The sequence below is a fragment of the Salvelinus namaycush genome, chromosome 28 (genome assembly GCF_016432855.1).
Source record: "Salvelinus namaycush isolate Seneca chromosome 28, SaNama_1.0, whole genome shotgun sequence".
In the NCBI taxonomy this organism is placed as follows: Eukaryota; Metazoa; Chordata; class Actinopteri; order Salmoniformes; family Salmonidae; genus Salvelinus; species Salvelinus namaycush.
The window spans coordinates 30,043,019-30,068,912 of NC_052334.1; the positions used below are offsets into that span (position 1 = coordinate 30,043,019).

The following is a 25,894-nucleotide window of genomic DNA, read 5'->3' on the forward strand; positions in this document are numbered from 1 at the left end:
GAATGTGCTATAGTGATGAAATTCGCTCCTGCTGCGCTACAATGTAAGGATTGCAGGGATGTGCTTTGTCAGTGGCTGTGACGTAGGGTTCAGCCAGGAGTTGGACAGTCGGAAGAGCGAATGAAAATGGTAGGAGGGACATTCCATCGATCTGTGGACATCCCAACTGGTTTCAGATTTCGCATCCTACGCAAAAAATAGACTAGCGTGTCAGTTGTATCCAGGGCTATCGCTCAATGCAAGCCATTTTGATCTACAGTGCCCACAGATCAATTTATAAGCGAAAATGTCAGTGGGAACTTGTACCAGACCCACGTAGGTCCTCTAAAAACAGGGGACTTTATATATCTAAGATTTATTTTAAGTGGCCAACCCTGTTTTCTGAGACAGGCCTTAACCATGAATTTAGAATATACAACAATCACTTTAGTTTTAATATAAAAAAATCTTTTAATTCTGAAAGGATGACAAGAGCAGGAGTTTTTAAATACAAGTCAAATAGCAGTCCCACAAAAATGGATAGATCAAAGCAAAAGAGTGGACCAGTGTGAACTCAAAGTATGACTGCATATCAACCCATGTGGGAAATCAAACCCCGGCTCTCTGGTGAGGTCAGAATCCTCATGAAAAATCCAGTTCTTTTTAAACTTGTGTAGACTTTTTCAAAGCCAGAATTTTCTGGAAGGCCAAACACCTCTATTACATAACAAAAAAGGGAAAAAGACTGTTTGGATTCATTCCCCATTTTAGAGAGCAAACAGCATAGCAATACGATACAATGCCTGCTGACAAAAGGGAAAAGTGACAGCTTTGATCTGTGTATTTGCTTTTGTTTACAGTCCATTTCATGCACATCAGAGCAGAGTCACGCTAGCTGCACATGCAATCCTAAATTCCCAAAGTCAAATCTTTTGCATGTCGTAGTATGAGAAACTTGTACAATGCAAGCATCATAATTAAACCGTTCCCATCCCTGATCTTATCTTGAAAATTAAGGGGTCCAACAAAGATAGTTTTACAGTTTGGATATAAGCAATAACACACAATTAGAAAATAATATTAATTGGGAGATCTCGCGTGACATATCAAGCTCTTGATAAAAAATATATTTCAATAGATTACCAAACCCGTAAAAAGAAAACAAAAACTAAAGAATAAACAATTTGTACATTCTAAAGCTGAACAAGGTTAACGAAAAATTCTAAACAAAGGGAAAGGAAAATCAGGAAAGGAGAAAAAGGGAGGAGAAAGAGGGAGGGGAGTGACCGGGCTTCTCAGGACAGTGGAGGGGACAGCTTTCCAGCTTTCCTCATGGAACGCAGTGCCTTCTCTCTCAGGTGCTTCTCCAGGTCGTCCAGACACTCTTCTACTTCACTGTCTGATTCCTTAAGGAAAGGTAGCATTAATTATATCATATTTCGGTTACGTTGCAAGGTAGGTGGTATGATGCTGCAGCATGCTTCATCATAGTAACAGAATAAAGGAATACAATAGCTGATGGTGCACAAGTGAACTTCTACAACCTTGTCTGACTTTGTTAATCTTGAATGAAATGCTTAGATGCAAGGCGCAGATGATATGTGAAGCATGCTAAAACCCCTCAGTAAATCAGAAGAGTAGACTTCACCTTTTTTGGGTTGGAGTCTGCATCCCCCTCCATCCCCTGGTTCTCCTGGTCATCCCCAGCAGCAACCGGCACATCACACTTCTCCTTCTTGTGTTTCTTGTGCTTCTTATGCTTCTTCTCCTTCTTGTGTTTCTTTTCCTTCTTCTTCTTCTTGTTTTTCTTTCCTCCAGGCTCAGTGTCAGAATTCTGAGATGGGGATTACAAAGCAATACCACGAGTGAGTAAGTATTTCGTTGGCATTTAGTGAGCGGGGCCAAGCAGAAGGCATGATGACCTTCATTGGTTAAACCTCTTCAGTCTTCCAACAAGTTATGGTATTGGTGCCCAGAAACACACACACCAGCTTTTACTCACAGGAGAAATCCTCTATCTAGCCACTTAGTTGAGTCAAACAAAATGTTTAATCTCACGCCATACTATTAACAGATAGCAGCTTTAAAGACTCACCTTGTTTGGAGAAGGGCTGCCAGAGCCACTGCTGGCCTTTTTAGCCGGGGGTGCAGGTGGGGATCCACTGGCTGAGTGGCCTGGAGAGGGGGAGCCTGAAGCTGGCCGCTTCAGGGCTCCTGGTTTAGGGGAACCAGACGGTGACCTTGATGACACTCTCCTCATCGGCTGGGGGCTCTGAGAGGCTCTGATAAGGAGAAACCGGAGAGAAAACGTGTGATATATATACTGAATGTACAAAACATCAGGAACACCTGCTCATTCCATGACAAACTGACCAGGTGAAAGCTTTGATCCCTTTTTTTTTTTTTTTTACCAGTGTAGATGAAGGGGAGTAGACAAGTTAAAGCATTTTTAAGCCTCAAGACATTTGAGACATGAAGTGTGTATGTGTGCCATTCAGAGGGTAACTGGGCAAGACAAACTACTTAAGTGCCTTTGAACGGAGTATGGTGGGTGTGAGGCGCACCGGTTTTGAATGTGTCAAGAACTTCAACGCTGCTGGGTTTTTCATCCTCAACAGTTTCACGTGTGTATCAAGAATGGTCCATGAACTAAAGGACATCCAGCCAACTTGACAACTATGGAAAAGCATTGGAGTCAACATGGGCCAGCATCCCTGTGGAATGCTTTCGACACCTTGTAGAGTCCATGCCCCAACGAATTGAGGCGGTTGAGGACAAAAGGGGGTGCAGCTCAATGTTAGAAAGGTGTTCCTAATGTTTTGTACACTCAGCGTACATCTAAAAATAGTGGTGGGAGTTATTGTTGTGCAGCAGAAGCTATTACGCTAATAAGACCAATTAGAGGCTGCTTACCTCTGGTTCTTGCGGGGCTCTGGTGTCCGGGACACCCTGCGGATTGCCCTGTTGCCGTGTGAGGGGGGCCTCTGGCCAGGTGGAGAGGTGTCAAAGCGCCCCTGAGGACTGGTTCGGCCACGGTTGGCAGGGGAAGGGGACAAGCGGTTACTGTGAGCAGGGGGGGGGGAGCGAGTGTCCCGGCCTGGTCGGTTGGATGGGAGCATGGGGCTTCTCTTGTGTCTGGGGGGAGAGGTGGATGAGGGAGGTGTGCGTCTCTTTTGGGGAGGGGGACTCCTGCGCTTAGGGGACCTGGAGGGACGGCGCTTGGGCACCGGGGATAGGCGTTTGGGAGAGGGAGACCCTGATAGCCTTCTTTTCTGTGGGCCCAGGGGAGTGGGGCTGTATCGCCGCTGGATGGGGGGAGAGTACCGTCTGGGGGAGGGGGAGCGTCTGCGAGGTGGTGGAGAGGGAGACCTGGGGAAACAGAGAGACAAGTTATTCTTTGAATCTCAGGTGTGGTGCACTGAATTCTGGAGAATTCTCAGTAATGAGGGAACCTAAAACAAGGCGTTAAGTCTTTTACCTGCGCCTAGGAGGAGAGGGAGATCTGCGACGTCTTGGGGGAGATCTGCGTCCTCCGGGGGAAGGAGAGCGTCTTTTTCTGTAGAGGGAAAACAAAGACTTACATGAGGAATGCATGTGGGACAGACAGTGTGTGTGTGTGTGTGTGTGTGTGTGTGTGTGTGTGTCTTGTTGGTATGGGAAAAAGGTCCGAAATCTATATTCATGACTGCATGAGAGAACTGTCCGTAGCTGACCTGGGGGAGCCGTCCCGGTGTCGTCTCCTGGGGGAGGGCGAGTGACTGCGCCGCCGCCTGACATCCCCGTTCCTCGCCACTGGCCCCCCACCCGGCCTCTTGGACCCCTCACCTTCTGAGGATGATGATGATCCAGCCTCTTACCAATCCGAAAGAAAACAGCACACGTCATTTCCCAGCAGCAACATGTGGATGTTTTTTTTTTTTTTTTTTTTTTATATATACAAAAAAAAGCACCTAGATGGGGATTAGGGCACAGCTTTAAGACCCACAAGACGAGGGTGCAAGACGAGACGGACACAGAGTGGGTTAGGAAAAAAAAGATGGGGTGAGGTGGGGAACACAAAATTAAAACGCTTGTAACCTGAAGACGTTTCCCGATTCTGCCTGCGATACTGACGTCGCTGCTGCACAGAATCGGCTGTAGCCCCCTCTGAAACGGAAAGCAGTGAGTCTCCATTCAGAGCTATGGAAAACCGCAAAAAAAAAAAAAAAAAAAAAAATCCACCCACACCCACGGTGCATCACACCAGACCAAGACAGACAGGCACTAGAAGGCAAACACACCTGACTCTGATGCCTCAGACTGCCTGGGTTTCGGGACAGGAGACGGTGAATTGTTTCGCGTTCCTGGTTTCTTCTTTGAACCTGAAAATCAAAACTGTTTTAGTTGCCAGAATCTTTCCAGCAAGAACTCTACAAACGCTTGTATAACACTAGTAGTAGGAGTGACGTCATGCTTGAAGAGGATGCTTGTATAACACTAGTAGTAGGAGTGACGTCATGCTTGAAGAGGATGCTTGTATAACACTAGTAGTAGGAGTGACATCATGCTTGAAGAGGATGCTTGTATAACACTAGTAGTAGGAGTGACGTCATGCTTGAAGAGGATGCTTGTATAACACTAGTAGTAGGAGTGACGTCATGCTTGAAGAGGATGCTTGTATAACACTAGTAGTAGGAGTGACGTCATGCTTGAAGAGGATGCTTGTATAACACTAGTAGTAGGAGTGACATCATGCTTGAAGAGGATGCTTGCTGCAGCCTGAAAATAGGTTTATGATTCAGCAGTTTCCATTAGCCAAAACCTGCCAGTAAGGCCTCACAAAGTGTCCCACTTCTGTAACCAGGCCTGCCTAGGAATAAAGCTATCCAGGGATTTGAGATGAAGTAATGTAAACAGTTTCCAGGTCACTGACTGTATAGACATAAATCCATCCTCTAAAAGAGCATCCAGGAATGGTTGTGTATCACTTTCCCACTGACTGATCATGTGACAAGACAGTCACTATGAGGTGAGGGAATCCCCATGTTTGAAAGGTGAGGAAGTTGGATAGGGCTGAGTTCATTACAGACCATTGTCGATACAGTCCCAAAATGTTTTGCATGTCTGCAGTCACGTTAAAGATATCAGACATGCAAAACAAAACAAAAATTAAACTGTCACTGGTCACATCATGATAATGCAAAATGCCAATATCTTGAAAACTTGACATGCACAACACCGGGACTGTATCAACAGTGGACTAACTAAAAAAATACCAAAATATAGAATATCCACCCGGAAACTGTTTAAAGCTGCACTATACAGAAATGGCACCGTCATTTCCTGGTTGCTAAAATTGGAATAGTTCGCCTAATTTCAGGTTGTGTGACAAAACAAGCACGTATAGTGTAGAGAATTATTGAACCATCTAAACTGCTGTAAAATATATTTTCCATAAACAAAAAAAAGCATTTCCAGCTGGTGTACAAAACTGAAAGTAAAAGACTCAAACTTGACATAGAAATGGCGCACATAGAACATATATACCGCTTCTTAGACTTGCTTTCAATGAGAATGACACTGCTATAACCAGTGGAGTAAATTACTTACGTAATACTTTGAAGTGTTTTTACTTAAGTAATTTTTGGGGGTATCTGTACTTTATTTATATTTTTCACAACTTTTACTTCACCACATTCCTAAAGAAAATAATGTACTTTTTACTACATACATTTCCCTGACACCCAAAAGTACTCATTACATATTGAATGCTTTTAGCAAGACAGGAAAATGGTCCAATTTACACACTTATCAAGAGAACACGTGGTCATCCCTACTGCCTCTGATCTGGTGGACTCACTAAACACAAATGCATCTTCTGTAAATAATGTCTGAGTGTTGGAATGTGCCCCCTGGCAATCCATACATTTTAAAAACAAGAAAATTATTTATACTTTTGATACTCATGTACATTTAAAACCAAATACTTTTAGACTTACTCAAGTAATATTTTACTGGGTGACTTCCACTTTTACTTGAGTCATTTTCTATGAAGGTGTCTATATCTTTACTCAAGTATGACAAATGGGTGCGTTGTCCCCTAACTGGCTATAACTCACATTTCTACTTGAATTTGGTCTGGTCACCCAAAAAGTTACATATTGCAGCTTTAATACACATTAGGGCAAGGATCAAAGAGAAGGGGGCATACAGTGCCTTCAGAAGCTATTCAAAAAACTTTACTTTGTCCAAATGTTGTGCTGCAGACTATTTAAAATTGATTAAAATGTAGATGTCACTGATCTATAAACAACCCATAATGTCAAGTATTCAATCCCTTTGTTATGGCAAGCCTACCGTTCATGAGTAAAAATGTGCTTAACAAATCGCATAATAAGTTACATGGACTCATTACATGTTAAATAATGGGTTAACATTTTTGAATGACTACCCAATCTCTGTATCCTACACATCCAATTATCTGTAAGGTCCCTCAATCAAGTAGTGAATTTCAAGCACAGATTCAAACAAAGACCAAGGAGGTGTTTCAATGCCTTGGAAAGGGCACCGAGTGGTAGGTGTAAAAAATAAAAAAGCAGAAACTGAATATCTCTATGAGCATGGTGAAGTTATTAATTAGGCTTTGGGTGGTGTATCAATACACCTAGTCATTACAAAACAATACAGGTGTCCTTCCTAACTCAGTTGCCGGAGAGGAAGGAAACTGCTCAGGGATTTCACCATGCGGCTAAGGATGATTTTAAAACGGTTACAGTTTTATGGCTGTGATCTGAGGATGGATGAACAACATTGTAGTTACTCCACAATACTAACCTAAAATGACAAAGTGAAAAGGAGAAAGCCTGTACAGAATAGAAATATTCCAAAACATGCATCATGTTTGCAACAAGGCACTTAAGTAATACTGCAAGAAATGTGGAAAAGAAACAAACTTTTTGTCCTTATTACAAAGCGTTATGTTTGGGGCAAATCTAACATCACTGAGTACCACTTCATATTTTCAAGCATGGTGGTGGCTGCAATGTTAGGGTATTCTTATTAATCAGCAATAACTATTTTTAAGCGTTTCAAAAACAGAATACAGCTATACGCAGAGGCAAAATCCTAGAGGAAAAACAGTTTGTCTGCTTTCCAACAGAAACTGCGAGACAAATTCACCTTTCAGCAGAACAATAACCTAAAACACATGCCCAAATAGACACGAGTCGATTATCAAGACGACATTGAATGTTCCTGAGCGGCAAAGTTACAGCTCGGACTTAAAAATCAGCTTGAAAATCTATGGCAAGACTTGAAAACGGCTGTCAGCAATGATAATCAACTTGACAGAGCTCGAAATATTTACAAAATGAATGACCAAATATTGTACAATCAGGTGTGCAAAGTTCTGAGACTTAACCAAAAAGACTCACTGCTTTAATCGCTGCCAAAGGTGTTTATACAAAGTATTATAATTTAATAATTTGCTAAAAACATGTTTTCACTTTGTCATTATGGGTTATTGTGTGTAGATAGGTGAAAAACATTTAAATCTATTTAGAATTCAGGCTATAACAACAAAATGTGGAATAAGTCAAGGGGTATGAATACTTTCTGCAGGCACCGTAGCTACATTTAGACTAAAAAAAAAAAAAAAAAAAACAGAACACGCAACAATTTCAAAGACTTCAAGTTAGTTCATAAGGAAATCTGTCTAAATAAACGCAGCAAAAAAAGACACGTCCCTTTTTCAGGACCCTGCCTTTCAAAGATAATTCGTAAAAAGACACGTTCACACAGATGAGCGTCCCTGCTCATCTGCGTGAACGTGCCTTAGGCATGCTGCAAGGAGGCATGAGGACTGCAGATGTGGCCAGGGCAATAAATTGCAATGTCCGTACTGTGAGACGCCTAAGACAGAGCTACAGGGAGACAGGATGGACAGCTGATCGTCCACGCAGTGGCAGACCACGTGTAACAACACTTGCACAGGATCGGTACATCCGAACATTACACCTGCGGTACAGGTACAGGATGGCAACAACTGCCTGAGTTACACCAGGAATGCACAATCCCTCCATCAGTGCTCAGACTGTCCGCAATAGGCTGAGAGAGGCTGGACTGAGTGCTTGTAGGCCTGTTGTAAGGCAGGTCTTCACCAGACATCACCGGCAACAATGTTGCCTATGGGAACAAACCCACCGTCGCTGGACCAGACAGGACTGGCAAAAAGAGCGGTTTTGTCTCACCAGGGGTGATGGTCAGATTCGTGTTTATGGTCAAAGGAATTAGCGTTACACCGAGGCCTGTACTCTGGATTGGGATTGATTTGCAGGTGGAGGGTCCGTCGTGGTGTGTCACAGCATCATCGGACTGAGCTTGTTGTCATTGCAGTCAATCTCAACGCTGTGCCTTACAGGGAAGACATCCTCCTCCTTCATGTGGTACCCTTCCTGCAGGCTCATCCTGACATGACCCTCCAGCATGACAATGCCACCAGCCATTCCTGCTCGTTCTGTGCGTGATTTCCTGCAAGACAGGAATGTCAGTGTTCTGCCATGTCCAGCGAAGAGCCCGGATCTCAATCCCATTGAGCACATCTGAGACCTGTTGGATCAGAGGGTGAGGGCTAGGGCCATTCCCCCCAGAAATATCCAGGAACTTGCAGGTGCCTTGGTGGAAGAGTGGGGTAAAATCTCACAGAAAGAACTACCAAATCTGGTGCAGCCCATGAGGAGATGCACTGCAGTACTTCATGCAGCTGGTGGCCACACCAGATACTGACTGCTACTTTTGATTTTGAATACAGATATGCATCGGTTGGTCACAGATACCATAAGAAAAAGGAAGGCCCCTAGATTAGAAAAACAGTCAGTATCTGGTGTGAACACCATTTGCTTTATGCAGTGCAACATCTCCTTCGCAGAGTAGATCATGCTGTTAATTGTGTCCAGTTAAATGCTGTCCCACTGCTCTTCAATGGCTGTGCCAAGTTGCTGGATATTGGCGGGAACTGGAACATGCTGTCGTACACATTGATCCAGAGCATCCCAAACATGCTCAATGGGTGACATGTCTGGTGAGTATACAGGCCATGGAAGAACTGGGACATGAATATAATAATATATGCCATTTAGCAGATGCGTTTATCCATAACGCCTTACAGTCATGCATGCATACATTTTACGTATGGGTGGTCCCAGGAATTGTGGACAGACCCTTGCGACATGGGGCCGTGCATTATTTTGCTGAAACATGAGGTGATGGCGGCGAATGAATAGCACGACAAGGGGCCTCAGGATCTTGTCACGGTATCTCTGTGCATTCAAATTGCCATTGATAAAGAGCAATTGGGTTCTTTACCCGTAGCTTATGCCTGCCCATACCATAACTCCACCATGGGGCACTCTGTTCACAACGTTGACATCAGCAAACCACTCACATAGGCAAAGCCATACACGCTGTTTGCCATCTGTCCTTGTACAGGTGAAACCAGGATTCATCCATGAAGAGCAAACTTCTCTAGCGTGCCAGTGGCCATCGAAGGAGAGCATTTGCCCACTGAAGTCAGTTACGACGCTGAACTGCAGTCAGTTCAAGACCCTGGTGAGGACGACGATTATGCAGATGAGCTTCCGTGAGACGTTTTCTGACAGATTGTGCAGAAATTCTTTGGTTGTGCAAAGCCATAGTTCCATCAGCAGTCTGGGTGGCTGGTCTCAGACAATCCCGCATGTGAAGAAACCGAATGTGGAGGTCCTGGGCTGGCGTGGTTACACGTGGTCTGCAGTTGTGAGGACGGTTGGACGTACTGCCAAATTCTCTAAAACAACATTGGAGGCAGCTTATGGTAGAGAAATTAACATGAAATTCTGTAGCAACAACTCGTGGAGATTTTGTCAGTCAGCATGCCAATTGCAGGCTCCCTCAACATGAGACATCTGTGGCATTGTGTAATGTGACAAACCTGCACATTTTAGTGGCCTTTTGTGTAATGACCATGCTGTATAATCATCTTCCTGATATGCCACAGCTGTCAGGTGGATGGATTATCTTGGCAAAGGAGAAATGCTCACTAACAGGGATGTAAACTAATTTGTACACAACATTTTAAATAAGCTTTTTGTTCGTATGGAAAAATTCTGGGATCTTTTATTTCAGCCCATGAAACATGGGACCAACACTTCACATGCTGCAATTATAATTTTGTTCATTATGGAATGGAGAAAAGTAAGTAGAGCTAACATACCAGCTGATCTGGATGGGGAGGCGGAGGCCCGGCCCTTTCTGGCCCGCGGGGAGGCAGAGCGTTGTGTCTTCCCAGAGGGGCTGCCATTAGGGGCTCTTCTCCTGGAGGGGCTGAGGGAGGGGTCAGCTGCATGGCCGCGGGGCTGTTTCCTGGGTGGTGTGGTTGACGTTCTCTTCATTGCCTTCTTATGAGGTGAATGAGACGTAGAGCTGCTCCCAGAGGATGATGGGGAGCGAGAGCGCCGTCTATGGGAGACGAACAGAACAAATCAACCACAACTGCTGTTTGGTAAGGTAGCTAGTTAATTCCAAAAGGCTGTTAATGACAGCTTCAGTGACAGGCAATTCTGCTACACTTCTATGGCCCTCCACTCACCTGCGGACAGGGGAGCGACTGCGCCTGTGTCTGGGGCCTGGGGGGCCACGTCTGGGGGGGCTCCTACGACGAGGGGACAACCGTCTCCTGGGGCTCGGCCTCCGCCGGGGGGAGTAAGATCTGGAGCGTGATCTGGGTCGTCTGCGGGAGCGGGAATGGGAGCGAGATCGGTGGTGGGGCCTGTCTCTCCTGCTGTCCTTCTCCCTTTCCCTGGGCTTGGGCCTCTCCTTTTTAGGAGCCTTATCTGGGGAGGGTTCTTTGACCTCAGTCACAGAGTCAGGTACCACAACCACAGTGTCCAGCTTCACCACATCACTGGAAAATTAAAACATAATACAAATTAGATTACATTTTGATGTCAAGAATGGAATCAACAATCCGGACAAATCCCCATCCCTGCATATTTCCAGATACAGTCGGTGCCCAAACCTTTCCCTTACCTGGTGGAGGAGGCCTCCTGAATGACTGGCTCAGGTATGGTGCTCTCTGAGGTGTCTGGCTCAGGCTGGGGCTCCTCAGTGCTCTGGGGCAGGGTAACACTGACAAGGGTGACAGCTGGGGCTGGTGGTGGAGGGGAGCTGCTGGGACTTGGCTTACGCCTCGGTGAGCGGGAGTGACTGCGCTTCCTCTCCCTCTTCACTGGAGATCGTCTCCGTGGAGACTGTGACCTTGACTTCCTCCTGTACCAGAAGAGAGCCATAAGAGCCAACTCCATATGAACTATCTTTTACATTTTGATTGAGGTCAACTTTCAAGTGCTTTTATTTAATGCGGTTTTCACCTTCTGGGGCTCTCCCTTTCTCTGTTTTCTTTGTTTTCCTTTTCCTTCTTCTCATCATCAATCTTCTTCAGAGAGGCGAGCTTCTCTTGCTCAATCTGCAACAGACAACAGCATGCGAGGCCAAAGCAGTAAAACACTGTACAAATTAGGGCTGCACGATTAAATCGAAATCAATTCAAAATAGCAATATTGACAAGTGCAACATCTATCTCGCATGAAGCTGAGATTCTTTGATACAACAAAAACTAGACTATGGTGCCTTCTCCAATGAGATGCGCTAGACTCCGTTCACGCTTTACACGCAGAGGATGCTGACCAATCACAAGCTTGTGCTCACTCTCACACATGCTGGTCAATCACAAGTGTCCCCTTAAAGCACAGTTAGATGCAGGTGCGGAGAGAAAGTGCTTCCCCTCCAAAGTGTGTTGGAAACATGAGTGCTGCTAGTGCTAACGAAAAGAAAACATCCCACCGTAGACCAGGGTTTTTCGTTAGGAAAATTTGGCGACCGGCAAGATTTTAACTTACCGGACATCCATGTGCATTGTGTGCTTAAAGCATTAGGGCATCCACCCACGGTGCTTAAAAGCATATTTAGATTATTGTAATTATCCTGTAAAGTGGTAATAAAATAAAGTAGAACGATGTTATGTCACCATAACAGGTTTTAATTGAAAAGCAAAACATAGCCTGTTGCGTCTTCATCCCTGCTATAAATCATAAGAGAATATAAAAAATAATTTAGCCTAGAAGAACAAGTTGCCTACACAGTAAACAAACTCAAAATATATTTATATAATATAATTTGCGAGTGACCTGTCCTATAGACTATTTGTATGAAAATGTTAATAAATAAAACAGCTGTTTTCAAATACAATCTAGGCCTCTAATTTAATTTAGCACAGGCATGAACATTTTAATTAGGCCTAATAAAATAACAAAAACATGGCTGTCTACGAATATCAGGGCCGGCCAGTCACGGCTAGAAGAGATCCAACTTTTGTCTAATTAACAGACTTGACTTTTCGTAGCAGGTTAGCTGAATGTAGCAGGTTAGGAGAATTAGGTCAAGGTTAGGGAAAGGGTTAGGTTTAGCTAAAATTGAAAAAAATCCACCTTTGCCATTATTTTGGACAAAAGCTGGATCTCGTCTAGCCATGGGGCAAGCTATGGGGCTACATGCACTGCATACGCCTTCCTCTAGATGTCAGTAAGCGGTGAGAATTTGAATGGAGTGGATTGCACCATCTGAGGCCCTATATAAGACCGTGGAACGGAAGTACCGTTCTTTTCAACGGGGCGCCTGGCGCAAGAGGGACATGACAATGGCGTCCTGCAAAGCTTTCGTTTTAGCAGTTCTATATCTCCGGTCATGTTTTTATTCGTTATAGTTGTTAAAGACATCATAAGGTAGTTAATTTAAACCGACTTATAGCAGTTTATTGCGATTTTCTGGGATTTCTTAGTGACGCGCTATCACCAGTTGGACACCTTACCGGCACATAGCTAACGTTAGCGGCTATTTCGACAGGACAAGAGGACATCTTTCAACCAAAAGACGATTGTTCTGGAGAAAGGACACCTTGCCCAAGATTCTGATGGAAGCTCAGCAAATAGTAAGCAGTCTTTATGCTGTTAATTCGTATTTATGTTGACAAATGTCAAATAATAATTCCGCCATGAATTTCGGTGCGGTCTCGCTTTAGCGCACGCTGTATTGCGCAGTAACGTTAATTTTAAAAATCTAACACAGCGATTGCATTAAGAACTAATTTGTCTTTCATTTGCTGTCCAACCTGTATTTTTTAGTCAAGTTTATGATTATTTATTGATTAGAATAGGTGCCTCTCCAAAGATTTCTCCCGACATTTTCTGGGCAGCGTGGCAACTTTTCTCATTGTATAACCACGATTTGTGCCGCTAAATATGCACATTTTCGAACAAACTCTATATGCATTGTGTAATATGATGTTATAGGACTGTCATCTGAAGAATTCTGAGAAGGTTAGTGAAAAAATTTATATATTTTGGTGGTTTATACGTTATCGCTATTTTTGGCTTGAATCAATGCTGTTGTGATGTTTGCTATTGTGCTAAGCTAATATAACGCTATATTGTGTTTTCGCTGTAAAACACTTAGAAAATCTGAAATATTGTCTGGATTCACAAGATCTGTGTCTTTCATTTGCTGCACGCTGTGTATTTTTAAGAAATGTTTTATGATGAGTAATTAGGTAATACACGATGGTCTCTGTAGTTATTCTAGTCGCTTTGGTGAGAGTTGTGATGGTGGCTGCAATGGTAAACTATGATTTACCTGAAATATGCACATTTTTCTAACAAAACATATGCTATACAATAAATATGTTATCAGACTGTCATCTGATGAAGTTGTTTCTTGGTTAGTGGCTATTTATATCTTTATTTGGTCGAATTTGTGATAGCTACTGATGCAGTAAAAAAATGGTGGAGTAAGAAAAGTGGTGTCTTTTGCTAACGTGGTTAGCTAATAGATTTACATAGTGTCTTCCCTGTAAAACATTTTAAAAATCAGAAATGATGGCTGGATTCACAAGATGTGTATCTTTCATCTGGTGTCTTGGACTTGTGATTTAATGATATTTAGATGCTAGTATTTACTTGTGACGCTATGCTAGGCTATGCTAGTCAGCTTTTTTACTGATGGGGGTGCTCCCGGATCCGGGTTTGGGAGGAATTAGAGGTTAATATATGTTGTTTATTGTAATTTGAACTATCGTGGGGGTCATGGCTCGTGTGGTATGTGATAAACGTGGCTTATTGATAACTCTGTTACCGACTATAGGCAGTTGGCTGCCTAGTGATTGCAACGCCGATGTGAATAGTTGGCAACCATGTTTCGTTTCCAAGTGCAACTGAATAAGCTCAACTGAAATGCACACATTACTCTGTCAATCCATTCCAAATCTTCATACTATACACGACAAAGGCAGCATGTGTTGATTTTGCCTAGGGCAGCAGCAGAACTTCTCGGACCAGGCCTGACAAACACTTCTTGAGGACGCCTGTACCCCGTTTTGGATAAAGAATCCCCTCTCGGGGGGGTACACCGGAAACAGGGATAATCAACTCAATCTTTGCCAATTTTTCAGGGTACACTTAGCTGAAGTCCCTCATGAAGACCGTGCGTCGTTTGCGTGAGTAATAATAGAAACACACCAATTTCCAAAAAGCTTGAGGATTTATTAGCCTCAAGTATATCTGCCTTTGAAGTTGGAGCACATCGACTGGCATTTCCATCAATAAAAAGCCTTATTTTGCAACGGATTTTTACATTCTCCCTTGCAATTTGGCCAGAAACTATTATTTATTGGCTTTTTATTTATTTAAATTTTTTAATAGGCCAAAGGCCGACCATAACCGGTTAACGGACACCATGCCGCAGCCACATTTGTGATAGAAATCACTGAGGTTCTCATAGACAAAGACATGATTCCGATTTACACAGTCAGCAAAGACTGCTTCAAGAAGATGACTAACAAGCTAGACAGGAGATACAAGATTCCATCTCGCACATATTTCTCCCAAGTCTCCATCCCAACACTGTATAACAAAATGAAGAAGTTGAAACAGAGCGCACACATGATTATTACACGACTACAGCAGACCTTTGGTAGTAGAACAACCGACCCCCTAGATTCGTTTGACAGTACACTTTATTGAAGAGGAGTTTCAACTTAAAAGGTCTTTGCTTGTAAACATCATAGGCTACATCCCATAGATCACACAGGACAAAACATCGCTCTGGTGTTGCGAGAAGCTTTAGCCGCCTGAATGAGGAGCAGCAAGTGTGCACAACGATAATGGCACACACATTGTCAAGGCCATCGTATTGAATGACAACCAGACACCAATGTTTTGGACACAGCCAATTGCAATTGGTAGGCTATATGTTAAGGCACTTGGACTTAGAATTACAATTAAAATAATGATTAATCCTACTTATACATAATTACACAATCATAAGCTTCCTTCCAATTCAATATGCAGCCTATGGCTGCCTGTATAAATAATTAACTTAAATAACCTAAGTTCATTATTTAATGGTAAAATAGGAACTCATATTAATTCATAAGTGTTGCGCTTATAGCACACTATTTTGAGGCTCATGTTAAAAATGTATGTTAATATGTACACTACAGTTCAAAAGTTTGGGGTCACTAAGAAAATCTGGTTTTTGAAAGAAAAGCAAATTTTTTGTCCAGTAAAATATCAAACTGATCAGAAATACTGTGTAGACATTGTTAATGTTCTAAAAGACTATTTTAGCTGGAAACGGCTGACTTAATGGAATATCTACATAGGCCCATTATCAGCAACCGTCACTCCTGTGAAATAGTACCCGCAAAACACCAGTCTCCAGGATGCTGGCCTGCCCGGTGTCTGTTCTTTTTCCCACCTTAATATTCTATTTTAATTGGCCTGTCTGAGATATGGCTTAGTCTTGGCAACTCTGCCTAGAAGGTCAGAATCCCGGAGTCGCCTCTTCACCGTTGAGACTGGTGTTCTGCGGGTACTATTTAATGAAGCTGCCAGTTGAGGAGTTGAGGCGCCTGTTTCTCAAACTAGACACAAATGTACTTGTCCTCTTGCTCAGTTGTGCACCAGGGCCTCCCAATCTTTCTATTCTGGTTAGAGCCAGTTTGCAGTGTTCTGTGAAGGGAGTAGTACACAGCGTTGTACGAGATCTTCAGTTTCTTGGCAATTTCTCGCATTGAATAGCCTTCCTTTCTCAAAACAAGACTAGGCTGACGAGTTTCAGAGGAAAGCTCTGTTTCTGGCCATTTTGAGCCTGTAATCAAACCCACAAATGCTGAAGCTCCAGATACTCAACTAGTCTAAAGAAGGCCAGTTTTGTTGCTTCTTTAATCAGAACAACAGTTTTCAGCTGTGCTAACATACCTGCAAAAGGGTTTTCTAATGATCAATTAGCCTTTTAAAATTATGAACTTGGATTAGCTAGCACAGCGTGCCATTGGAACACAGGAGTGATGTTGCTGATAATGGGCCTCTGTACGCCTATGTAGATATTCCATTCAAAATCAGCCGTTTCCAGCTAAAATAGTCATTTACAACATTAACAATGTCTACACTATTTCTGATCAATTTTATGTTCTTTTAAATGGACCGAAAATGTGCTTTCTTTCAAAAACAAGGACATTTCTAAGTGACCCCAAACTTTTGAATGGTAGTGTAGGTGTAATGATCCTATCTATTATCATAAGTACAACAATGTTGGAAAATATTTCTCATTTAGTTTTGTGTTTATTTAGCACAGTATGTATTCATTCATATGATCTCATTTTTTATTTTTTATCCCCTTTTCTCCCCAATTTTCGTGGTATCCAATCGCTAGTAATTACTATCTTGTCTCATCGCTACAACTCCCGTACGGGCTCGGGAAAGACGAAGGTCGAAAGCCATGCGTCCTCCGAAGCACAACCCAACCAAGCCGCACTGCTTCTTAACACAGCGCGCCTCCAACCCCGGAAGCCAGCCGCACCACAGTCCTCCTGTGTCGGAGGAAACACTGTGCACCTGGCCCCCTTGGTTAGTGCGTACTGCGCCCGGCCCGCCACAGGAGTCGCTGGAGCGCGATGAGACAAGGATATCCCTACCGGCCAAACCCTCCCTAACCCGGACGACGCCAGGCCAATTGTGCGTCGCCCCACGGACCTCCCGGTCGCGGCCGGCTGCCTGGGCGCGAACCCAGAGACTCTGGTGGCGCAGCTAGCACTGCGATGCAGTGCCCTAGACCACTGCGCCACCCGGGAGGCCCATATGATCTCATTTTAGAAGTGATGTTCTCTACCCCGACACTTGTTTTAACCATGAATTAAGTATAACCAGTGTTAGAAAATGTCAATATCTTGCAAAAAATTATCACGTGTCTAAATCGTTCAGCCCAGTACAAATACACGTGCCTGACAAGGTTGTGATTGAGATTGTGTCTGGTTGCTTACCTGTCTCTGTTTGATCTCCTCTTTCTTCTGCTCTAGGAAGGCGGAGGGGATACCGGCGATGTTGTCCTGAGCGCTGAGCAGCAGAGGCCACAGGTCCCTCATGAACTCTCTGGCATTCTTCCCATTCAGGAAGCCCGTCAGGTTGATCTGCATCATCTTACTGTCCGGGTGCTGCAACACACACACCAAGGGAGAGAAAGACAACACACCAATTTAACACGGAGGGAGAACTCACAAGAGTAAAAGGAGGGGGGGGGGGGTCTCGCTCAGGCGACTGCCCCCCCTTGTTTCCTTACTAAGCTACACCTGCCTGCTAAATAATAGCAGCCATCTTCATAACAAAACAATAGCTACAGTATGACCCTTGTGCCCCAACACAGACTGCTTCATGGAAACAAACTTTGTTCTGATGACTTGAGGCTGTGATAAAATTGTGCAATTCAAAATCTTTATCGCCACCCCATTAGTTAGGTAATTGAAACCTGAAACTGAGAATAGCAGAGGGGAGACAAAACTAGATCATCCATGTATAAGCACCCCCACTGCATGCATTAAGGCAGTTTCCCTTAAAATAATCTGAAAAATAAATCCCCCAGCCATCACTAACATTTTCATCAATTATGATAGAAAATAACTGACCAGATATCTTTCCCTGCCAGTCTTCCCACTAGTTTCCCTGCCCTATTGTTCTCGGTCTCCCCAGTCTACTCTTTGAGAGATGAACAGATATCCACAAAACAGAGTGCATCAAAACCCAACACTGCGAGTACAGTCCCGGTGTCCTCAGCGTGTCCCGCAGGATCAGTGGGTATGGAGCGCCCGAGTCTCCTGCAGAAAGAGACGCTCCCTTGGCTTGCTTCCGACTCCCTAGTGCTTGAGACTCAACCACCTTGAGTTTATTGTTATATCATTTATCTAAATTGCAAGAGACGAACAAGCAATAATGAGTGCACAAGACATTTGAAAGGGGTTTTATTTCAACATGTAGGTCAAGAATTAAAGTTAGATACCCCTTTAGCTCACTAACAATGACGATTAAGGACTTTTCTTATCATTACTGTGCATTTAACCTCTCTAGGCTAGGGGGCGGTATTTTCACATCCGGATGAAAAGCGTGCCCAAAGTAAACTGTCTGCTACTCAGGCCCAGGAGCTAGGATATGCATATTATTAGTAGATTTGGATAGAAAACACTGACGTTTCTAAAACTGTTTGAATGATGTCTGAGTAAAACAGAACTTATTTGGCAGGCGAAACCCCGAGGACAAACCATCCAGAATTTTTGGGGGGAAGTCACTCTATTCTATGGGTTTTCTATGTGGATCTAGATTTCTAAAAGGCACCTGCTTGCAGTTTCTATCGCTTCCACTGGATATCAACAGTCTTTAGAAATTGGTTGATGTTTTTCCTTTGAGAAATTAAGTAGGGCTGTTCAGAACGAGGGTCGGGTCTATTGTACTGTTGTGGTTGGGGCGCGCCACCCGAAAGTTCGCCCCACTTTGTTTTCGTCCGGTATTGAACACAGTTTATCCCGTCTTAAATTTGATCAATTATTTACGTAAAAAAATACCTTAAGTTCTATTAGGAAAGTTATTTGAAATGTTTGGACAAAGATTACAGGTAACTTATTAGATATTTTGTAGTCATGTTGCGCGAGTTGGAACCAGTGATTTTCTGGATCAAACGCGCCAAATATATTGACATTTTGGAGCTATAACGACAGAATTAATCGAACAAAAGGACCATTTGTGATGTCTATGGGACATATTGGAGTGCCAACAGATGGTAAGGCATGAATTATATCGTTATCTCTGAGTTTTGTATCGCGCCTGGCGGGATGAAATATGATTGTCTGTGTTTGTTTGATGGGGTGCTGTCCACCGATATAGAATGGTTTGCTTTCACCGTAAAGCCTTTTTGAAATCTGACACCGTGGCTAGATTAACAAGAAGTTAAGCTTTATTTTGACATATTGCATGTGTATTTAAGAATGTAAATATTTACAATTCTGTAGATTGAATTTGGAGCCCTGCACTTTCACTGGATGTTGGTCAGGTGGGACGGTAGCGTCCCATCTAGCCTAGAGAGGTTAAAGCATTTAGCTTAAAAAACCCACCCCCAAAAAATAACAGCACAGAAACTAAATAAAATCGGTAAGAGGTAGCTGAATGTATTTTCCCTCCCAGTATTAGGCTAGGTTCACTAAATAAATAGTAAGAGAACTTACAGGATTCCAGCAACACCTTTGTATGAACATAAAGCATCCTAGGGTTGTTGGGAGTCATATGTTCATTAAAAAACAGTTGTGGAATAACTAGAAGGCTATCAATACCCTTCAACATTTCCTATGTCTGGGGTTTCATCCAGTTAATTATATGTAATTTCCCCTTGAAGTAATGTTTTATATGCCAAATGCTAGTTAAGCTGGGGGGGGGGGGGGCAATGTGGTAGAATGCACGAGTATAATTTTAACCATGAGATTAGATTTCCCAACTTGAGGACAATTTCAAGGAGGGGCAATGAAATGTAACAAACTAAGGAAAACTTGGACATCTAGTGCACTGATTTATTTATGCAGAACAGGGTCCATGTGCAATGTAGTATTCAAAAATCACGTAGTGGGCTAGGTAATAATGTTTAAAGCACCGTTTTGCCACAGCCCAGATTGAAGATACTACGGATGTAATTTTAATATGAACTAATTAAATGACGATCAATAGTCTAACAGTTCAACTCTATTCTCAGGCAATTTTTTTCACCATCCAAAGACAGGCTAGAGGAGATAAAGAAAAACTAGCGGTGCGATTCAAAAGTATATGGAGAAAATGGCATGGCATTGTCCAAGTGTTTCTATCACTAGCATGTTGATCCCTGAACATAACTCACCTCAAACCACACACTGCATCAGGGAGAGTTGGGCTCAGTGACACTTTGGGCTCAGCAGAGAGCTAATAAGGTGTTGGTGCTATACTTCTGATGCAAGGTATAACATCCATAATGGTTCAGGCCTTTTGAATCATAAATCACATCATCATTAGAAAACTGTGGCACAAAGGCACTTTGTCACATATCACAGCAAAAACTTTGGGTCATTCAAATTATGTATATTGTACACCGGTGGTCGCTCTTTCCCCATCTGCATTTATATTGTGTCTTATCAATACACTTTATTAAATCAACCTATCTTTGCCTTGTATTAAGTTAATATAAATAACATCTGATGTACATACAAGAACAGGGAGGAATTGGAGTCAATACTATTACCTTTTCTTCCAGCTGGTTAAATATAAATTCTATGACGACGTCATCCTCGAACCCCAGGATCTCCGTCACTCGCTGAGTGATCCAAGGTTTGACGACCTCCAGGTTCACCTTGGTCATATCCACCTAGGGGAGGAAGAATCAGGAAGTAGTTCAAACACATGCCTAACTTCAACCCATTGCACACTTAAAGGGATATGTAGAGATTTTGGCAATGAGTCAGATGAACTTGTGGATTCCATTTTTATGTCTCAGAGTCTAATATGAAGTAAGTTTGAGGTAGTTTCGTGAGCCAATGCTAACTAGCAATAGTGCAATGACTGGAAGTCTATGGGTATCTGTTAGCATGGATACCCATAGAAAACCAGTCATTGCGCCAGCGCTATTTAGCAACTTCCTTTAAACTGCATGCAGATTTAAAAATGGCATCCACCAGTTCATCTGACTCTGGGGAAGTAGGTAAAGGGCATTCCTTTAAACCAAATTAGGCAATATAGAAATTACCATATTTACTTGTGGGGGCATTTCAATTCAATTAAAAGATGTGCTTTGATGAGTGTTGTTTATACCTTCTTTTCCAGACATTCTGCAAATTTCAGTTGCTTTAGAAGTTTCTTCTGCTTGTTGCTGAAGCGATTGTCCTGTTCTGCACTTGTGCCCTGTAAGAAACAAGAACAAAACATCTGTATCAACTATTACAATACATGTTTGTTCTTGTCCTTGCCTCAGACACTTAGCTGAGGAACGCTAAACTCCGTTTTCTTATATCGAGGCAGCGTAGAGTATTGATAACTGGCCGCTCGATTTGCTAGCAACAACATTGTCCTACATGTACACGCACAGGAATAATTCTATATCCAACTGATTATGGCAGTAGGCAGATTATGCAAGTCATGTAAACATACTTTGCTCATCTTAAATTGGCTTCCGGTCAAAATCGAAGTACGCATACACCAATTTAAACAACTGGTTTTCTAAGCCCATGTGCCCAGCACAGTTGTGCAAGCCTGCCTCTTTAGCACACGTTTAGGGAGTTCGGAACAATGGATGACTCTTATTAAGTTTGTATGTGGAGACTATTTCTATGTCCAAACTCAATCATATATACTTCCCAAAAATAACCTGGTCACTGTGGTATAACGTTAATTTTGAGTGGCAATTTTCTACATTTAACAGTGTGCCACCAGGTAGCTTGATTTCAGAAGTGTCCATGTAAAGAGGATTGTTAGGGAATCCGTTCTTCTTGCAAAGTAAGGTATCGTTTAAAAATATATATATTAATCTGACTATCCACAATAATCGCATTATTGTGGGCATGTAACGTTAACCGTACTCATTGAGTCACCATCGGTCAATAGGCTTTCCTGTACAACTGCGGTCCATAAACGGGGTGCTGAAATTCCTACTTTTAATATAAACTTTCATTTAATACAACGGACTTTTTCCTAATTTGTGTTAAAATTAGGGAAAAGGCGGTAATTATATTTTAGAAATGTTTTATTCAAAGTATGAATTTCACCATCGCGCGGAAGGACGGCAGTTGTACTGGACAAACATTTACAGGTAAACGTTTTCAGAATTGACATTCTTACAATTATCTATTGATGGTGACTCGATGTTTTTTGCAGTAACGTTAAATCGCGCCACCAGCAACACTCAATTCCGCCTCGATGTAAGATAACGTCAGCTAATGTTAGCTACGTCACAACAGTTAAACATAACGTTAGCCGACTTTAGAAACATATGACACATATACAAGTAAATTATGTAGAAATTAAGTCCATAATATGATCACTTATTATGCAGAATAAACGTCAGTTTATGTTGCTAGCTAACCTTAGTGTTAATCGCGATGTGCGATAAGGCCCGAGTACGAGCACTGTAACATGCACAGCCCGACTAACGTTACAGTAGTATGGCTAGAATTATACAAAGCCATTTTGCAACCAAGTCTTATACTAGGTAACACATGATTGTAGTTATCACCCTTAACTACATCAGTAATGACAATCATTTGAAAATGGGAACACACAACATTCGCACAATTTATCGGCTAGCTTCAATCCAACGTATATATTGCTAAGCTAGTTAGCTAGCTAACAGTTAGCTAACGCAGCCGCCATCTTTACATTAGCTCCTCATTGCAGCGGAATGGCGCACGAGCTCGTCCGTCTACAATGGCACATACTTACAAATACAAACGAATATATTATACATTTGGAACACCATTTAACGAGTAATAGTACAACTTTAAATATCTTACGCGGAAGAACCCCGCGTCCATGTTATAAGTTGAGAAAGATGTAAAAGTGGGTGTTTGGTGGAGTCTGGAAAAAGACGTGCTCACAGCGTTGTCCAGGACCTGCTAACAAAACCCCAAGATACAGCGCGCGACAGGGCTCCTCCTTCTTAGCAGAACGGAAGCAGCGATGACGAGAACAACAGGTTCTTCTACACGTCTGAAAGACGCTAGTCAGATTCCCATAACGATTAATGTGATAGAATCCTTTCCCAATGCATCTGGTCTGCATCACAGTGCTAGAGGCGTCACTACAGACCCGGGTTCGATCCCCGGCTATATCACAACCGGCCGTGATCGGGAGTCCCATAGGACGGCGCACAATTTGCCCAACGTCGTCCGGGTTAGGGGAGGGTTTGGCCGAGATAGGCCGTCATTGTAAATAAGAACTTGCCTTGTGAAATAAATAAATATTATGGTATTCCAGTGAAAGAAGAACTTACATATTTAGGCATAACTATTACTAAGGACTAGAAGTCTAGAGGCTTACAAAATGTTAACCCTCTTATTAAAAACCCCCAGAAGAAGCTTAATCAATGGCTACAGAGGGACTTATTTTTGAAAGGAAGAGTCCTAATAACCAAGGCTGAGGGTAACTGTAGGCTAGCATATGCCGCTCTATCTTTATATCTTGACGGTAAAGAGATAGACCAGATGCTTTTCAACTTTCTGTGGAGAAACCTTACCCATTACATTAGGAAAACTGTTGTAATGAACACTTATGAGTATGGTAGGGTGAATTTTCTGGACTTTACTACCTTATATAATACCTTTAAGATCAATTGGATAAAACAAGTCCTAAGAAGACACAAGTCTATGTGGAACTTTATTCTTCATGTCTTCTCTACTTTTGGTGGCCTTTACTTCATGTTGGTTTGCAGTTATAATATTGACAAAGTTCCAGTGAAACTGTTTTTCATCGGCAGGTTTTCTTGTCATGGTCCTTAATTTCTAAGCATAATTTTTCTCCACACAGATATTATATATGGAATAATCAGGATATATTGTATAAAAATACTTCTTTGTTTTTAGAATATTGGTTCTGAAATAATATCCTATTGGTGAGCCAACTTGTAAATGCAGAGGGTCTTTTACTGAATTATAAGAAATGATTTTCACTTTACAAGATCCCTGTAACACCTAAAGATTTTGCAATTGTTTTAGATGCCATTCCCTCAGGTGTTGCTTTATTTTTCAGGAACGTGTCAAGACCTGACCCTCAGGACCTGCCTACGATTAACCCTGTTGACTCATCATTATGAAAGTTTTTTTGTTGTTGGTCTATTCAACAACAATAGAGCTATATGAGTCTTGTTTCAACAGGATGTTGTATCTATACCGTATGTCATGCCTTATTGGAATGGTTTTATTGACAATATCTTTTGGAAAAAAGTTTGGATGTTGCCACACACATACCTACTTAATAACAAAATTAAGGACATTTATTTTAAAAGTATTCATAAATATTATCCTGTCAACCACTATATGAAGAAGTTTAAGAAAAACATCAATTCAAACTGTACCTTTTGTAATGACCACCCAGAAACAGTGTTGCATATTTTTTGGCATTGTATTCATGTAAGGAAACTGTAGCAAGACATCAGTAGATTTATAATTGAACACGTTTATGAAGATTTTACACTATTGTGGAGAGATGCACTGTTTGGATTATTTTCCTACAATAGAAATAAGTTGAAACAATTTTATGTAATTCATTTCATTATTCTTTTGGCCAAATTTCATATTCACAAATGTAAATTTACTAACAAAACACCATGATTTATTACCTTACAAAAAAAATGTAACTATATTTTAAGACAATTAAATACTCTACCAACAAAAAAGCTGTTAGAATAAGTGTATGTATGTTCCTTAAGGTCCTTGTGTAATGTGATACTGTACCCCCTAGCCCAATTGTCCTTTGTATATTCTTTACATATACTTGTGTTCCATGTACTTTGTGTATTGATTAGTTGTTAATTAAAATAATAATAATAATAAAAACAGGTTCTTCTTCTTCGATGAGGTTTAACGGCTGTTGACATCCAATAAATGTTGCATTACCGCCACCTACTAGACTGGAGTATAACTCCCTTATACGTTGCTTGAAAAATAAATAAATAAATACCCTACCATCTAACTACACTCACAAATAAATATATACTAATAATAAAATACAAAAATAAACACCACCCTACTCCACTATTTTAATCTATTTAGTCCTACTTCAGGCCTACAGCCTGAAAGGATGGAACACCACCACTTAACACACCCTGTAACTCTTCTGACGCAAAATCTCGCACACCCAAATACCTCTCTGCAGCTGCCACCACAACCTCAATTTACCCCTTACGTTCCATCCTTGCAGTACAGTTGATAACCATTGCTATAAATGCAAAAAATCTCATCTTAACTGAAACATATATCACTTGTTGGTTAATCCTCTGTACTGGTACATTTCTACTACTCACACCACTCCTCTCAGGATCCCTCCCCCTTGACCCATTTTCCTCTACTTTCTTCACTGCCTCAGCATATGACAACTTCTGCACTACTCTTACCCTGGAAACATCAAACTGCCTCTCTTGCACAGGACATTTCTGATCCCCAGCCCCATGGGCACCCCTACAATTAACACATACCAATACCTTCCCCAATGCTGGTTGAAAGAATGCCAAGAGTGTGCAAAGCTGTCATCAAGGCAAAGGGTGGCTACTTTGAAGAATCTCAAATTTAAAATATATTTTGATTTGTTTAGCACTTTTTTGGTTACTACATAATTCCATATGTGTTATTTCATAGTTTTGATGTCTTCACTATTATTCTACAATGTAGAAAATAGTAAAAAAAACTAAAAAAAACTTGAATGAATAGGTGTTTCCACACTTTTGACTGGTACTGTATGTGTTGTCGGTAGGCTGATACTGTAAGCAACATTCTATCTCAATGTTACATTCTAACAATCAACTG

General features: G+C 42.0%; 1 protein-coding gene across 6 annotated transcripts; it reads right to left on the reverse strand.

Annotated features, from left to right (window-relative positions):
- Positions 1-430: 430 nt before the first annotated feature.
- Positions 431-23,020, reverse strand: LOC120023788 (serine/arginine repetitive matrix protein 1-like). Of its 6 annotated transcripts, none has more exons than XM_038967892.1 (16): positions 22,889-23,020; positions 21,195-21,284; positions 20,629-20,751; positions 17,366-17,536; positions 11,364-11,458; positions 11,023-11,262; positions 10,583-10,897; positions 10,208-10,452; positions 4,260-4,340; positions 4,057-4,125; positions 3,693-3,831; positions 3,458-3,535; positions 2,893-3,348; positions 2,075-2,261; positions 1,628-1,813; positions 431-1,378 (listed from the first exon to the last, which is right to left on the reverse strand). In XM_038967892.1, exons 1-16 carry the CDS (start codon positions 22,907-22,909, stop codon positions 1,367-1,369), a joined length of 2,508 nt encoding a protein of 835 aa, XP_038823820.1. In that variant the 5' UTR covers positions 22,910-23,020; the 3' UTR covers positions 431-1,366. The 6 variants fall into 6 exon arrangements, with proteins under 6 accessions (XP_038823820.1, XP_038823818.1, XP_038823819.1 ...); XM_038967890.1 differs by having other exon boundaries at positions 431-1,385; XM_038967891.1 differs by lacking the exon at positions 4,057-4,125 and having other exon boundaries at positions 431-1,385.
- Positions 23,021-25,894: the final 2,874 nt, after the last annotated feature.

Excerpts from the sequence above, each read along its gene's own strand:
- LOC120023788 (XM_038967890.1), bottom strand. The coding sequence starts at position 22,909 with ATGGACGCGGGGTTCTTCCGC. Across the intron at positions 11,263-11,363 it reads GAAAGGGAGAGCCCCAGAAG|GAGGAAGTCAAGGTCACAGT; the intron begins GTGAAAACCGCA and ends CTTCTGGTACAG. Across the intron at positions 10,898-11,022 it reads CAGGAGGCCTCCTCCACCAG|TGATGTGGTGAAGCTGGACA; the intron begins GTAAGGGAAAGG and ends TTAATTTTCCAG.